General features: G+C 35.9%; 1 protein-coding gene across 3 annotated transcripts in view; it reads right to left on the bottom strand.

Moving 5' to 3' along the window:
- Nucleotides 1–17,432, bottom strand: part of ATP8A1 (ATPase phospholipid transporting 8A1) — a 238,334-nt gene that overhangs the window by 39,229 nt on the left and 181,673 nt on the right. For all 3 annotated transcript variants that reach the window (XM_060110533.1, XM_060110538.1, XM_060110544.1), the window contains 5 exons: nt 14,164–14,347; nt 13,970–14,080; nt 7,412–7,486; nt 7,185–7,307; nt 3,418–3,496 (listed from right to left, as the gene is read on the bottom strand). In XM_060110533.1, the coding sequence (XP_059966516.1) occupies nt 3,418–3,496; nt 7,185–7,307; nt 7,412–7,486; nt 13,970–14,080; nt 14,164–14,347 (572 nt within the window). The remainder of the gene's footprint in view (nt 1–3,417; nt 3,497–7,184; nt 7,308–7,411; nt 7,487–13,969; nt 14,081–14,163; nt 14,348–17,432) is intronic.

Raw genomic sequence — 17,432 nt, 5'->3', positions numbered from 1 at the left:
TAAAAACAGATTTTATGAAACATAACTATTCTCCCAAACAAAAAAATTAGTGAGAAAATTGGCACTGTTTTACATTTTTACAATCTCTTTAATGTCTGGGTTAAAAGAGCTGGATTCTCATATTGTTTTGGTTGACATATATGAGGGAAATCCAAATTCACAGAGAGATGGAGTTATAAAGGAGACAAGTATTTTAGTAATTTTTTCTAATAACTGTGGTATTCCTTGATACTACTTTAAAACTCAAGAAGTTTCTTACAGTGGCGGAGATAGTTTCCTAAAGGTTAGTAGCAGTGTAGAATCTGAAACTGTTTTGGTGGGAAGCATGCTGTCGTGCATATTGAAGTAGAGATATACTGTTGTACACACAAAACTTACATAATGGTATAAACCATGTTACAAAAAAAAAATACACCTAACCTTAAAAAAAATCCATTGGTCCATTTTGCATTTTGAATGGATCTTTTACTTATGCACGATTCTGTAACCTCATGGAAGTAGCTGGCTCAGCTCACAACTCAAACAAGCCTCAAGACACTCCACCTTGATAAAGCTGCTGCATGTTGGTACGCAGCCGAAGTGCTTTACGCATACTTCCCATTTTGTCACACAGAATATTCATAACATGTGTATCGAGTTTCAGGATTTAATAAAAGTATTAGGTTTACAGCTTCTTCAAGGGCATTCTTAAGTGAAATAGCTTTTCGGGGTTGTTTTTTTAACATGGGTGCATGGCAGTGAAGAATGACTACAATACAATTGTACCCCTGTTTGTGTCAAGGTACCAGCAATTTTACACACTATTCCTCTTGCATCAGCAATGAAAAAGACAAATAATGTCTTGATAATATAAAAAGTTTGAAACTATTAAATTTTGACCTCATTCATGGACCTGAAAAGGTCTTGAGTATTCTCAGGTGACCATATTTTGAGAAACGCTGAAGCAAGTGAATGAATGAATATTTAGCCAAACATTACATAGTTATTTCTATTTTTTCTGTACCCCATCCTCTCAAACGCTAAAGAAAACAAAAACTCCTTATGTAAAAATAAAAACAAGACAAAAAAAAGCAGAATGTTAAAACACAATTTATGCTATATGTTATTATCTCTTAAGAAGAGAAAGCACATTTTCTCTGGACTTGGCTGGATTTAGGTTCCTCAGACAGCACCCCTTGTCAACTGGTTCTGCTGAGGCTGGCTGGCTTTGGCAGTTCCCCAGACAAATGCAGAGGGAGACTTGGGATCTGCTCTTCTGGGGCTGGAATTACTTAGGAATTCCTTTCAAACCCTGTCATTGCTAAAGTGTTTTGGATTGGTAAGGTGATTTGGATGCTGCTTGGTTTGAGCTACTTTTGATATCAAGTTTCTTTTTTTTCTGATTTAGAACACTGAAATAGCAGTTTCATAGATGGACATTCCTAGTTTTTCATACCTACATTGATTTTGTGTTATGAAAATAAACTACCTGGAGAACTTGTCTAAAGTCCTGTATCGTACCCTAGATTTCAATACCCTATAGCTCCCCTAAGTGAAAGCAATCCAATTGTCCATCAACTGATGAATGGATAAACAAAATGTGGTCTATACATACAATGAAATATTATTCACCCATAAAAAGGAATGAAGTACTGATTCATGCTGCAACAATGATGAACTAAGGTCACATATTATGATTCCATTTATATGCAATGTCCAGAATAGGCAAACCACAGAGACAAAAATCAGTGGTTGCCAGGGGCTGGGGGAGGGGAAATGAGGAGTGACTGCTCATGGGAATGGGATGATGAAAATGTTCTGGTATCAGAAAGTGGGGACACTGGCACAATTCTGTGAATATACTAGAAACCACTGGATTGTACAATTTAAAAGGGTGAATTTTATGGTATGTAAATTTTATCTAAAAAAAAGTGCCAGTGTGATTCTCCTGGCCCACTGGGTCAATATTTTCTATTTAATTAGATTTTCTTACTACACTTATTTCTATGGCCTAGAAAATGAGAAGTATTCACGGTTGGACTGTCAGAGTAGTTAATAAAGGAATGAGATGAAAATCTCCGACTAGGACATGAAAGTATTGCCTTCTCTGTGACACTCACACCCTCCCACTCATGCTCTCATGAACTTCTCCTCAATGGACCGGGTGCCGACGGTGAGCCTGGCACTGTTCTAGGCACTACGAAAACAACAGTGAACTAAATGGACAGTTCCCTGCCCTTCTGGAGCTTTGATTCTAATAGAGGAGAATGATAGTTAAAAAAAAAAAAAAGCAAATATATCACACCAGATAGGCAAGCACCATGAAGAGGATACAGGAGGATGGGGAGAGGGGGGCAGCAGGGGTGGGGTTGGTGGGTCTCTGAGGCAGGGCGATCCGGGAGGGCCTCTCCGAGCACAGACCCCAGGGCGGGAGGGAGAGAGAAGCTGGAACATCTGGTGAAGATGAGGAAGAGCACAACGGCCTGAGGGCTAGAGCACGGGGAGGGGGAGAGCTGGCTGGGGAAGAAGGAGAGTTGGGTGTGGTTAGCCAAGGCTGGGGCTGTGGATTTCTTTCTAAATGTGATAGAGCCTGTGGGGTTTTGCGGAGGGAGGCACCTGGTCTGATTTACGTTTTACAAGGATCCCTCTGTAGGTGGGATAGAACATCTGGCACTGCATTTCATGAGCCAGCGTTAACTCACAGGCTGAGAGGACGGCCAGTACCTCTAAAGGACGCACAGATCCTTGGGTGGAGGTGTCATGTTTGAAGTACTGTAGTTTGAGAGCTGAATGGTCAGCCATCTTCCTCAGGATCTCAGGGCAAGTTCTGCTCCGGACACAGTAGCACCAGCTTAAGCATCCCAGGGACCTCTTTTCTAAAGTGGCTACTTAATCATTTTTATGTGTAGAGGAAATTCACCATAAGTCTATCTCTCAAAACTGACAGAATAACATCACCCCCTCAAAGCAAGCAGAGAAAAGTTTACACTCCAAGATGAACTTAAAAACATATTAAAAATCTCATTTAAAGCTCTGGCTCAAGTACTTGAAAGTACTAGCATGTCTGATTAGGTTCAGTATAAAGAGTTGATACAAGCCTCACAGGTATAATAAATAGATCACATAAAATATTAGCACTATTGTCTTCAAACTGTACATCAACAGAGGAAAAAAAAGAGCCCTAAAATTTAACTCTCTGCAAGATTGGAAAACATGAGAAGTAGAGAAGAAAGGCTTTGCATATATTAAATCACTTTGCTCCCAAAGGAAAAGTAAAAATCTTTAAAGTGTGTACAACGTTTAAATGCATGTATTTTAGGTTAAGGAAAAATACCATAACACGAAACACTGCTATAATTTTTAACGTATATTGACAATGAATTATTTTTCTAAACAAGTAAAAAGTCATCTCTTAGCATGCATATCCTTTCTACTTACCATACTGAAGGGCTTTTAGTGGAAACCAAAACAGAATAACTGAGTGGAAGAGGCCATTTAAACAATGAACCCAGAAAACCTGAGGGAAAACAAAAATCCATGAGAACCATTTGCGATAAACTAGCTCTGTGAACTCTGACCTTTCTTTTTATCTGTGAGCTAGATTCACAAAACGTGTTTCACTCGGGCCACCACTGTGAATTAATAGAACTGACAGACACTTTCTGCCTCTTAGACCTTTATGGGTCATTTATTTATTTTTATGTTTCTCGAAATGTTTTTTCAGCTTCACTGAAATTTTTTCTACTTCTTAAAAACCAAGTATTAAAAGTTTAAATTTCTGCCTGAAAAAGAAAATAAAATTTCAAATAACTGCAGACCTTGAAATTCTTTGAGTGGGGTTATTTTCATAATTCCAGAAGAATAGACTTTTGAAAAGATTGTAATTTAGTGAAATCCCTACTTTCTCTTTTCCATGTGCCATAAAAGTGTAAACTTTTTAATGGTAAGGATATAGTGCATTCTCTCTCTCCCTACACACACACACGCACACACATGCACACACACACACTAAATATAGCAAGTATAACACTTAAATTGTATAATTCCTTAAAGCAAAGCATTTTCACTAGGACCTAAGTAATAAAAGACTTTCATAATTTTTAAACACCTGTCAACATCAAACTTCATACAATTATAACATCGTTTAACTGTTATTGCTTTCTCATCTATTGTATTTTAAGAACAAGAAAGCAAGTATCACTGATCTTTTCTTTGTAACATGGATGTGAAAGATTAAGTTATAGAAAAACTGTTTAGAACTCTTATGGCCCTTTGAATGGTTGCAGTTTTGTCGTTCAAAATTGCTTCTTGCAAACAAAACTTATGCTAAATAAAATTGGCATGTATTAACAGTTTTAAGCTGTTCAAACAACAGAAATTAAGTTGCCTGCCTCCCAAAATTTTCCACTGTGATCTCAACCTCCTTTGTTAGTTCACCCAGCCACACCGGGCTGTATGATCCAATTTACGCTCCAATACATTACACATTTGAACTTGTGTTACTCATTAACCTTTGTCTCTTCTCCTCACTATGTCATTACTGCAAGTTTTTATTTGACAGAAAGCACAGGTGGGTGCAAGAAAAATTAGTTCTACTTTTCCATTTTCCTGACTGATACTTATTGTCACATGTTAATCCTTTAACCCCTGTCATGACCTCAGAACCTCCGACCCTTTTTACCATAACAAACGTAATCATCATCATTCAGGGCAACAATGCTTCTACATTGGGGACCCGCAGCAATTGCTGTGTATACACATATGCATTTTGTAACCATGTGTCCCTGAATTTTAAAATGTTCATATGGGATTTATTCAAATAATTTTCACTGAAATCATTAGAAAAAACCATAAACCCTATAAAAATTGTTGGCATCTTGTGTATCTATAAATATTTAAATGGACACTGGAGTTGTAGAATCTATTTGGGTTGATCTGGTGACTTTTCTAAATGCCTGGGCTTTGCAGACAGTGAAATACTTTGTATACAACAAAAGAATAGCAAAAAGTACAAGGAAGGATGCTCACACATTAAAACTATATATGACCTGTTACACTTTTTCACTGGCCACAAAGCTGTTTCCAAGTCACCATATGCAAAGGGCATGAAAGGATGTGACTTTCTAGCAGAGTTTTTTTTCCTACTAAATTTATTTATTTATTTATTTATTTATTTATTTATTTATTTATGGCTGCAGTGGGTCTTAATTGCTGCACACGGGCTTTCTCTAGTTGTGGTGAGCAGCGGCTACTCTTCATTGTAGTGCGCGGGCTTCTCATTGCGGTGGCTTCTCTTGTTGCAGAGCACGGGATCTAGGCACCCGGGCTTCAGCAGTTGCAGCACGTGGACTCAGCAGATGTGGCTCGCAGGCTCTAGAGCGCAGGCTCAGTAGTTGTGGTGCACAGGGCTTGGTTGCTCCGTGGCATGTGGGATCTTCCCAGACCAGGGCTTGAACCCGTGTTCCCTGCATTGGCAGGTGGATTCTTAACCACTGTGCCACCAGGGAAGTCCCTCTAGGGTTGGTTTTGGGTAATCCTGTGAGGATCAGTTTATGTTTATAAGCAACAGTACCATGGCCAAGGTAGTGGCTGGGAAGTTAACTCTCGAGAGAGCACCGTGGAGCCTGAGCTATGGGAAATGGGGAAGTGTGACTGAGGTTGATGTAACTGCCTGGGTAGGTGAGGATTACTGTTAGCATGCCAGTAGGCCTGGAACCTTCCTAGCTCTCAGATTACATTTTTAAGGAAACAAGAGCTCATGGTCCATTGTATCTGCCCTGATATGGCTTTCCGTCACTTGAAAATACTCACCATAGGTAATGAAAAACATTACAGCAAGGCAGTGGAATTTAATACAAACTGGACATCAAAATTAAATTTTAAAGAATCAAAAAATAAAACATTTAAAAATAAGAGCATAGACATTGCATATTATAAATAGCAATGGTTTTAAGAGACCACTAAAAATACTTTTTAGAACCAGTGGTGTAAGTCAAAGAATGCTTTAGTTTTTTTTTTTTTTTTTTAAATTTAACCAAATTCAGTTGTTTAAAACCATGCCCTCAAATTGTATGCATCTGCACACCTGGACACACTGTGCACAGTGCATTCTTGAAGACCTCATCTCAGAAGATGAATAACATCCTGGTGATAAACTTAACATCATTATTTACTGTATGAGGTTAGAGGCACTGACACACCTGTTTCACTCTATTCCCTTGATATACTGACAACAAATGTCATTTGAGAATTTTATGAAATAATAAATATTTAAAATACCCTGCATTAATTTCCTAAATTCAAAATACTGAATTTAGGTTACATGTAATTATTACTAACATAACATGCATAACATAATAAGCATGCACTATATTGACTGGGAAAAAATTCTGTGAAGGTGTATTTGACACTTTTATTATCGTTTCAAAACGGCATCCACCTTGACTGTTATAAAATTAAAAAATTTTTTTTCCTCCCTCACACTGGATAGAAACACGAATTACTAACATACTAGTGGAAACATTTTAGAATAAATAATTGCAGGCAAGTAAACTCTTCATGAAATTAGATATTTTTGTTGCTGAGATGAAGAAATACCATGGATCACAAAGATGACAGGAGCCCATGGCTTGTTATGTAGGACATAAACCCGGAATATGATTTTAGACAGCGTTGGTTATTTAATGTTGTATTACATTTTATGTCTTGGAAATACTGAGTATTATGGCTGAGTTACCTACCAGAGACTATATTTTCAATGCCCAATACAAACAACCTAATATTCCAATAAGGACAAGGTTATTCCACAAAACAGAAAATTAGAAAAGAATGATATATTACCTCTCACCACTTTATATGTGTAGGGACAGTCCTTGTCAGTCCTGCAGTACTGACCCCTGTGAGGAGTGACCATTGCCCAGAACACTGCCAAGACAGAAAGTCAGAGGGCCAAAGGGGCAGCTCTTCTGCCTGCTAGACCCAGTTTACTGCTGCCTGGCAAACCCCAGTGAACTGTGGCTACAGTTTAAATTTATAGCAAAACAAAACAAAACAAAACAAAACAACTTCTCAGTCCATATCAGAACCCTAAGCAAATCTGACCTGCCATGGTCAGGACCCTGGAATTGTTTCCTTGGCTTTAGAAGATCCAATGCCCCAAGCAATTGGAGCAGTAAAGCAAGTCCCACCAGGGTACTGGTTCCTACCTTGGTGTTGAAGTCCAGGGCATTCTGAGACGTTTTGTATAATTCAGGATACTTCAACATATTCTCTTTTCTGCATGATCTCTCAAATATTCCCAGAGTTAAGGGCGGCATTGCTGTAAACATCTAAAGTGCACAAACTCATCATTATACCAGGCAGCCAAACGCAGGGTGAATGTCTATCTCAAAGTATTCAATAGAACAGGAATAATAAAAAGTCCTAAACTTACCACGTTATAAAGACCTATGCACCATCTCTCAAAGAGGATCTGTCCAGAAAAGCCATTAACGAAGGCAAACCAGATCTAGGAAGAAAACAATCCCAAACCCCCCAAATTAGAACACAAAAACCATAAATTTGTTGCTTAGAATCTGCTGTATACTCAACCACTGCATAAAAGCCTCACTGACACAGTATTTTCACGACTCTCTTGAAAATGGCATTTTTTTGGTTTGCTTTTTAATTTGAAGGGATTCTTTTGTAAGGTCTTTGCTATTTAAGCCAGAATTGGTTCCACTTGTTGAATCAAAAAAGAACTATATCAATGGGCAATCACAGAGTATAAAAAAATTAGATATAACCTTGTTTCCTAAAAGGCACTTGAGAGAATATATTTTATGCAATTAAAATTTTAGAGCTTTAATTCCCTTTTAAAGTATCTACCTTCTGATAGCTATTTAAAGATTATTGTTGTTTTCATTATGATTAAAAATTTATTTATTTAGAAAATAAAATAATTTCCTATAATAATACCATCACCATTTATTTTCTTCCACTTTGGTTGTATTCATGTAGTAGTTCATTTATATATATTCATAGATTTATCTTACTGGGAAGCTGTATGTAGTGTCATGTCCTGCTCCTCTCCTTAACATTATATAATACACATTTTTCTTAAGTTGTTACATGTCCTTTAAAATGATGTTAATGGACATATATCCCCTACAGTGTGGTTATAACTATTTTTGGATATTTAGCTTGCTTCCGGTTTTTGCTATTATACATAATTCTGAACTGAATATTCTTGTACAGAAATCCTAAACATCTCTATTTCTTAGGATGATTATTTTTTAATGAAAATAGCTTTATTGAGGTATAATTGACATACAAAAATGACATACATTTAATGTATACAATTTGGTGAGTTTGGACATATGCATGCATGCATGCATGAAACCATCACCTAATCAAGGTAACAGACATATCTATCACCTCCAAAATTTCCTCATGTCCTTTTTTCTTTTTCCTTTTAGGATGAATTCTTAGAAGTAGAATTAATGGGTCAAAGAACATAACTTTTTTTTTATGGTTCTTGATAATTATAGCCATCAGAATGCAAAATTTGAATTTATACATTAAAAACATATTTTTTAATATAATAAATGTGTTTCTTTATATAAAAATATTTTGTAGCTTAAATTTATGCTTTCATTAAAAACAAATCTTTAATAGAGCAACATGTTCTTATACATTTTGCAGTTCTCTTAAAAACAGAAAGCTTAACTTTGGCTACAAAATTAAGGGGCAATATAGGGAAACTCTCCAGCATGTTTAAGACAAATGGAAAATTAAAGTGAATATCAGTAAATCAATAATCCCTGAATTATTTTTTTAAAAAGCAGACATAAAATGTAATTAAAAATCACATTAATCTGGAAGAGTAAAATGTCTGGTCCAACAATGAGATTATATAAACACAAACACAAAGCCAAAACATAACAACAACCGAAAACCAGTTAGGGGACAGCAATCTGGACATGCCGATCAAGTGAATTTTTGAATTGGAGTTGCAGGCACTTTGCTACACTTCACGTTTCATTTAACCTCATTATGGAAGCATGAATTGCTACAAATTCACCATTTATCAATATGTACCCAGGTTGGCCTCCCTATGAACAGTTTCTGTACCAACACTGATCTTTTTCCTTTTTATAGTGGAAAGGAATGACTGAGCGTATATAAAAACCAATGTGGGCTTCATGAGATGGAAAAGAGAACAAAGTAGCAATAGCACATGAAAAATAAGTCCAAATTGTGTTAGGCTTGTAACACACATTAACAACAAAAAGAACAAAAGCATAGAAATCGGAGGTAAATCTGAAATTCTTACTTGCTTTGCTACATATATTTACAGAAAAAATTTGAACGTGTGCCCTCTGCTAGGAGCCAGATCATTCACTGCTGCATGCAAACTTTAAAACAACTTAGCATCTTCACATGAAGTTAAATTTATTCCTTGGGGTGCTGCTGACTTTAAACTTTTTTTTTTTTTTAAAGCATTAAGTAGACACAAATTGACAAGACAGACTTCAACGCTATCTATTGTGTTTTCACACTTGGCCTTTTTGAGATGTGGATTATGTAAATACATATTTGTGATGCTCTGGGTGATGGTAATGTTCTCCCTGAAGGCGACTGTGATCTATTGTGGTATTCAGATTTCTTAGGGTATGATGGTAATATAAAGAATTTTTAAACATAAACTTTCAGTTATGGCCTTAGTAGTCTAAGAAGATACAGTCTAATCTTCATTGGTCTGAAGAAAGCCAAAGCTGCATGCATACCAAATTCCTTTAATGGACATGATTTGGCTCAAAGCTTATAGTTATAAATGCATTTGTAATCATCAATACTGCATAATAGGAGAAATTTATGTTAATAAATGTGTGTGTTAATAAACATTTGTAAATGTGAATGGCCTCCTGGACTCTTTGTACGTAACTTTCGGTGCTGATTAAAACACCACTATGAGCTTGAAATTTAGGAATCTCCCTCAAATCAATGGATATTTACATAACGTTTCCAGTTCAAAATAACCTGCAAATAAACCAGCATGCTCACAGTCCAAGTTTATTTTAAAATGCACCACTTAAAGGCTTTATGAGAGAAATGCAGACATTTTTAAGTGGAAAGCTATCAACACATTTTTACCGTTTCATTTTTCCTACTGAAAGGTATGTGAACATGTTTCTAAAAATACTCTTCCTGCACTTTAGAAAGTTAATATTCTAATTTCTTTTTTTAAAAAAGAAATGACTAGATAGGAATTGATCCTTCCAATATAGCACACATCTTCATACAAATATTTTGGCATTGAAGTTTACATATTTTAAAGGAAAAGGTTTTTTAACAGTGAAACAGTCTACCAGAAGGCTGATTTCAAGTTAGTCTGAGATTTGTAGTTAAAAGATATATTAGAAATGCATCCCATACTTAATAAAACAACACCTAAATTACTATAAACACATAAAAGTCCCTCCTTTGACTCAACAAAATCATGGATGCAGAAAGAAAACATCAGCCCCTCTGGGGAGGTATCTAAATTACTTAAAGTCACTGGAAATCCATATCCCAGCACAACTTGCTGGGAAAGTATCACCTCATTGACTTTAATCAAAGCTTCTGGAAATTAGAAACGCTACATTGCTTTGGAATCTTACTGGAAAACCTGGATGTGACTGATTATTTGAAAGAAAAGATCTTATTTTGTTAGGAAGGAGTCAGATGTTTCAGAGAAATTGAAAAAAAATCTCTTTAGAAAATGTCAGTAATTTCAATGAACACCTAGGGTTGCTGCTGGGCGGCCACCATAAGCAAGTGCTTTATACTGCCACCTGCCAAATCTGTATTTATTTGTTTGACTGTAATTTATGGCAATGGAGTAGCTAGATAGTGACATTCCTGGCAGTATGGCAATGGCAAAAGCAGTTTTTGCAGATAATCTATAAAACCCATAGCATTCCATACCATTCCTTTAATAGCAAGGAAACTTCAGACCTTCCTGTCCTGGTATTATTTTCTAACTTCCATGTCCTAGTAGAGGCGTGGCAGTTAAAACTTCACAGACATTTCCCCGATTGAGCATTTCTGCATATTAAACAGTAGCTTACAAATAGTCAGTGAGTATTCTGCTCCCACGCCTGAACAGCACAAAAAACTGAAAGGGGAGATTCGAGACTGGCAGTTGTCCTCACTAGAGACATTCAATGATGTGTTTTCTGTCTATTCATTCACAGTATTGACATGAGCCATTAACATCTGCAGAACTTGTTTTAGCTGGCAAAAGTTGGGTATCTGGGAATTGATTTAAGAGGTCAATTCATTTCCAAGATAGTTGAATTATATTCAAAATACATTTCCATAAACTCTTAAAAGAAAAATAACTTAAGAAAGAGATTTCCAGTAAAGTTTAGGACTTATCCCTTTCAACATGTATAGAATCTGATCAGTGTTAAATATCTCTCAAAGAGGCTTTAAATTCAAAGCCTAGTAAAATTTAGGGCTAATCAACCACAAATCACATAACTCTGGATTTGAAACAGAGCATGCAGATTTAGTTTTTCATTTGAGTTTAATATATTTTATTTCTCCCATTAGACATAATTTTGACCACTTCATTGTTGATTGTCAAATAGATTTAAGAAGTGGCAAGTTGAGTACTCTTATTTCTTTTTACAAAATTAATATTTTGTAAGCAGATTTGTTGCTGCCAGTGGCTTAAACTCCTTGTACCTTCAAGAGTATATGTAAATAAACTGTATAAATTGATATTCTTTTGAATGTCAATGTTTTGGGATGAGAAATAAATATAACTAGAAAAGTTAGGACTATAGGGGGGACTGGGAATTACAAATAATTATATTAGAAAATAATCACAAATTTATATAAACAAAAAGAATATTTTGTATGATCTCATAAGCTATTTTGGAAGTGCATTTTGCTTCAAAACACAGACTATTCCAGGCCAAATTCAGCAGTAATGAACAATAAGTAAATTCATAGATTATCTTATTTATGATTCCAAGTATTTAAAGTGTTTATTTTATCTAATGGGTTGCAACCTAATTATAGATTTTTAGTGACCAATAAATAAAACTGCCTGCACACTTCAAAACTAAGTTTTATTTTTATTAGTCTGACTCATAATAAGAACTATGCTCAATCAACATTTTGCTAAGGAGATAAACATTCAGACAGAAGCATAAAGAACAGCTGAAGCAAATATACAGCAGTTCCCAACTAATGTATCAACAGGGGAAATGTGGAGTCTACTGATTGTTTTGTTTATGGTGTTACTTCTGTGGTGTGAAGTATGGGATATTATTTCCACATGGCATATGGTTAGGTTGTGTCTCTTCTTGATAGATGTGTAGAAACAGTCAAAAGAGTAGAGGGCAAGGTGGCATAAACAAACATCTGTAAGGGACCCCAGGGCAGATTTATGAGGGTGTAGGCAGTTCCTCTGACAGGACTGGAAGATGGAGGGTTTTCTTAACAAGCTATGGAGAGCTCATTGTCATGCTTTGTGAAGCTGCAAGAGGAGAAAGAAACTGGTAACACCTAGAGTTTAAGTATTACAAATATAGCTTCTGATGATAAAATGGTCATATGTTAAAAAAAAAAGATAAATAACTTATTTATCACATCCTGAGTGTTCAATTTACTTATTCATCTACTGGTGCTGTGCTATCCAGGGGGGTAGCCACTGGCCATGTGGCTCTTGAACACTGGAAATGTGATTAGTCCAAACTGAGATATACTGAATGTGTAAAATACACAACAGATTGTGAACACTTAGTATGAAGAAAAGAATGTGAAATATTGCATTAATAATTTTTATAGTGATTCCATGTTGAAATAATACTATTGAGTATATCGAGTTAAATGAAATATAATTTAAAATTAATTTGGGCTTTAATTTTTACTTGTTAATGTGGTTCCCAGAAAATGTAAAATTACACATGTGGCTTGTTTTACATTTCTTTTGGCAAGCTTCTGGAGGATAGGAATCTTGCTTGATTTACTTCGTACTTGGTGAACTAAGCCTGGTGCCTGGCATCCAGCAGGTGCTGCAAAAATGTTTGCAGAACAAAATGCATCCTTTTAAAAGTGATATTCCTGACCCAGGTTAACTTTTCATGTTAAAAAATGATGTTATATTTGCTACGTGAAAAGGAATATAGAAATTCCTTTGACACAGGAACTGAATTATTCTGATAATTTTTAGACAAATTCCTCATTATCTAGACTCTTGTTACCTACCAAACTCAGAAACCAAAACAGACCCAAACAGCAAGAATACTTGTATATAATTATGTAAGTCTGAAACATAATAAGAACTACAAGATGACCAATATTAGCAAAACTACTTGTGTATTTTTCCTGATTAGACCCCTTAGTAGAACTGATAGCTTCAGTTTTATGTCCATTATTCCCTTCCCTTTCTTTTTAAACACAGTTTTGCTTGTGTACATCCCTAAACAGTGTACTGTCTTCTCTTGTATGTTTTTGAACTTTATAAAAAAAATGCTGGGCTTCCCTGGTGGTGCAGTGGTTGGGGTCCGCCTGCCGATGCAGGGGACGCGGGTTCGTGCCCCGGTCCGGGAGGATCCCACATGCCGCGGAGCAGCTGGACCCGTGAGCCATGGCCGCTGAGCATGCGCGTCCGGAGCCTGTGCTCCGCAACGGGAGAGGCCGCAACAGTGAGAGGCCCGCGTACCACAAGGAAAAAAAAAATGCTACATAGTTTGTAGTCTTTTAAAAGCTGAACACATTACTTCATTAGCAATTGTAATTCATCATTTCTTACCAAAGCAATATAATGTTTTTAGCCACAATTTCAACATTATTCTCCATGGCTGACAAACTTTTTGTTTTAACATATTTAGAAGTTATAAAAAGTGGGCAAATGAAGGATTAATTAAAATGATAAGGAAATGTCTTCACACAAAAAAATTTCAAATATATATGCAAATGACAAGGATTTTTAAACTGAACTTGGGATTACCTCAATAATATAGAGAACTATATTCTTGTAGAAGCAGTACAAAATGCACTTGGAGACTCTGTTATAGTTCCAGGCACCATGAACCAACAACAAATTCTTCAAATATCTGAACTAAAATAAGAATGGAAAAAAAATTAGTATTTTCCTCTTCATAGTGTCAGCTGACAGTGTGTTTTACAGAAATGATGCTTTACCTGAGCTATGGAGTAGTCAGAAGAATTAGCTGCCTGAAGGCCTTCATTGCCACTTATTCCAACTCCAACATGTGCCGTCTGTATCATGCTGATGTCATTTGCTCCATCACCAATGGCAAGTGTTATGACTTTAACTTGTTTCTTAACCATCTCAACAACTTCAGATTTTTGAAGAGGAGAAACCCTTAAATTAGGACAAATTATTAATTGTTTTTTGAAAAAAGGAATTTTAAGATGTCATTTTCTTGAAGCATAAAAGCAGCAGAAGAGACAAATGAATAGGTCTCTAAAGAGACCTATTCATCATGGAAAAGTCTTAGGTTTACAAATGTTTTAGTTCTCTGTTAGCCTGGTTTGCCACTTTAAGGGAAAAATAAAGGCTTGGAAGCAAACCTCTAGGTGACAGAAGCTACAATGCTTTGTTAAGTACTAGTTTACCAGAATGTGTGCGTAAATTTGTTTTAAAAAATGACATTTGAGTTCAGAAATTCCATTACTTCCTAACAAATAATATCAGAACTTCTAATTCTTCACTTTTGAATGAAAAAGAAAGCCAGAAAGGCTGTTGAATGGTAGTCCAAACACTAACTGTTCTCCTATACCTTGAAAATAAAAGTTTTGAGCCTCCATAAGCTGATCTTAGATGATATACTATACATTTAAAACAACTTAAATTAACAGTAGGGAATTAGCTAACTTCTCAACTTGTTCTCAGCCACCCTGGTGAATCAACCAAAGTAAATACAAAGTGCTTGATTACATAGCTCATGTGCCTCAATTTTCTTCCGAAGCTACTAACAATGGCCAAGTAGAATCAAGTAACCTTTTATACAAAGGTGGACCAGGAACAGAGAACACCAGCATCCATACCAAAATCATACTTGGTATTAACTTTGGAGCAACTTATCACAAACTTTTAAACGCAATTTGAGAAATAATCACCGTGACACTCAGAAGAGTTCAATGACAGAATACGCATCTGCGTGATTAACTTAATCTAGTATCCATGCTATCTTGGCGATTAGAGAGAAAGAAAGAAAAACTGAACATTGATCTGGCTCAGTAAACTATTAGGATAGTAATGAACTACTGAGAAACAACTAATGTATACAATGTTAGTGGACAAGAGCAAATAACCCAGAGCTAAATTCTTTATCAAAGTTAAGTACAGTAAGTATCCGCTGGAACATCTGGTAAATCATTTATTATTCAACTTAGAAATGAAGATCATGACTCTGAAACACTCAATACATCTTTGCACATTTTCCCTGATTATTTCCTTAGGGAAAATTCCTAGCAGTGGATGTTCTGCACAAATATGTGCCTTCAGGAGGTCCAGCTGCCCTTCTCAAAGCCTTCAGCCAAGAACAGATCTGGTCTGAGTTTGAGAATCATTGTGTTAGACTGTGAGTTGCTTGCAGACTGAACCAGTCTCATCTTTGTATTCCTAGTGCTGATCCAGAGTAGGTACTCAATAAATGGCTGCTATATGAAAGAATCATTTTTAATTCTTCCCTTGGAAGAAAAGCAAGAGCACAAAATGACAACAGCACAAAATGACATAACTGTGAATACAGCAAAAGAATGGATGTATCAGGCCATTAATGGGCTTTTTCACTGTTAGCCCTCATTTTTCTTCAAAGGAATTTTCATTTCATTTTCACATTTTATTTAATTTTTCTTAACAGGCTAATATAAATTGGTTAGCCCACTGGCTCTAGGCCAATGTTTTAAACATGGACTATAGCTGACATTTAGTAAATGTCAAAAAAGAATTCTCACCAAGAAATGATCTAAAAAGCAAATGGGAAATGGGCATGAAAAGAGAGAAGCATTTGAAAACATTTATCCAATTCCCTTTACAACTTAACAGGCTCACAATGTAAGTACACTGTGAAGTCAAACCATGGGATCATGGGAAACACTGGTATTTGTTTTTTTTTTTTCATAAGCTGAATGTGTAATAAAGGATAAAATCTCTGCATGGTGAGCTAATATAAATGATTTAAAGAAGCATCAGAAAAAAGCTGGATTAAACTTTGTTTTCTTTTTTCACGGCTATTACAACCAACTACTGCTTTCTCTGCTTGACACTGCAATTTTCAATGCCCCCAAATTAAAATTGGCTGAGGATTTTTACCAACTCTATGGATGTGGCTAACTCAGGTGTTAAAAGCAGAGTATGAATTCCCTAGGCAAGAACAATGCTTGTTTTTTTTTTTTTTTTTAAAAGATGATGATGTAGTGAGAAACTTCCCAAAATTACATTGTAACTGCCACGAGCAAGGGTATCTGCTTCCATTATCAAGATACAAGGAGACAACTGGGTTGGAAGAAGATTCAAGAAACAGTAGAAGCCCTGGTATCTGATGGGTTTGAAATAGTAGTTGGTTGCTAAACAAAGATGTCAGATTTAAGTGAGAATTCATAAAATATACATACTTAAAACATTTAACTCAAAATATAAATGTATAAGCTTGTGATGTAGGGCAAAGAACCATACGTTGCAAAGGGGTTTGTGTTTGAAATTCTGCATATTTTTCTTACAGAAACCTCACTCATGAGGCACAATCCATGGTTTGTTTCATTTAGTGGAAACTACAATATAATGATGCCTTCCACCCAGTTTACTGTTATCTTATCCCTAGATTCAACAGCAATTTTTTTCAGCAACTCAAGAAGTCTTTCTAGAACATTATATCTGGTTTTCCTAGCAACAATTTTGGTTAGATTATTTTTTGATGACTTATGAAACATTTAATTCAGTGATGACTACTTTAAGAAGTACAACAGGAATAAACAGATTAAGGAACAAACACCCCCAGGTTCCCAGTAAGCACCAAGTCGACTCATGGAAGCAAAGGTGCAGGCATGCACTAAAGAATGTCCTTCCAGCCCAGTTTACTTTCTTAACTTTTGTAAACTTGCTTCTATATTTGTACAATTTCCAGAAGAGTCTAGAACAACCTTACCATACAAGTTAATTCTTTCAAATGTCTATCAAGAACCACACATCCATGGTTGAGAGTATCTAAAACCTAAATTTTTACAAATATCAATAGTGATCCAATGCATAATTCAGGGACATCATAAAAGCGCTCTGTTTTCTACCCTAGATTTTTTTTTTTTAACCACCCATGGGTCTGCATCAGGACTTAAATTATTCACAGTTCTCTTCTCTTCCACTGTTGCTCTTTCTTCTTTGGAAGAAGTCAGAGCCTCTGCAGAAAAGGACTACACATCCAGCATTTGCTATAAAGTCGTTTTCT

Source organism: Mesoplodon densirostris, chromosome 1, assembly GCF_025265405.1.
Source record: "Mesoplodon densirostris isolate mMesDen1 chromosome 1, mMesDen1 primary haplotype, whole genome shotgun sequence".
In the NCBI taxonomy this organism is placed as follows: Eukaryota; Metazoa; Chordata; class Mammalia; order Artiodactyla; family Ziphiidae; genus Mesoplodon; species Mesoplodon densirostris.
Note: the sequence above shows the minus strand (reverse complement) of the source record. Positions and strands in the feature narration are given on the sequence as shown.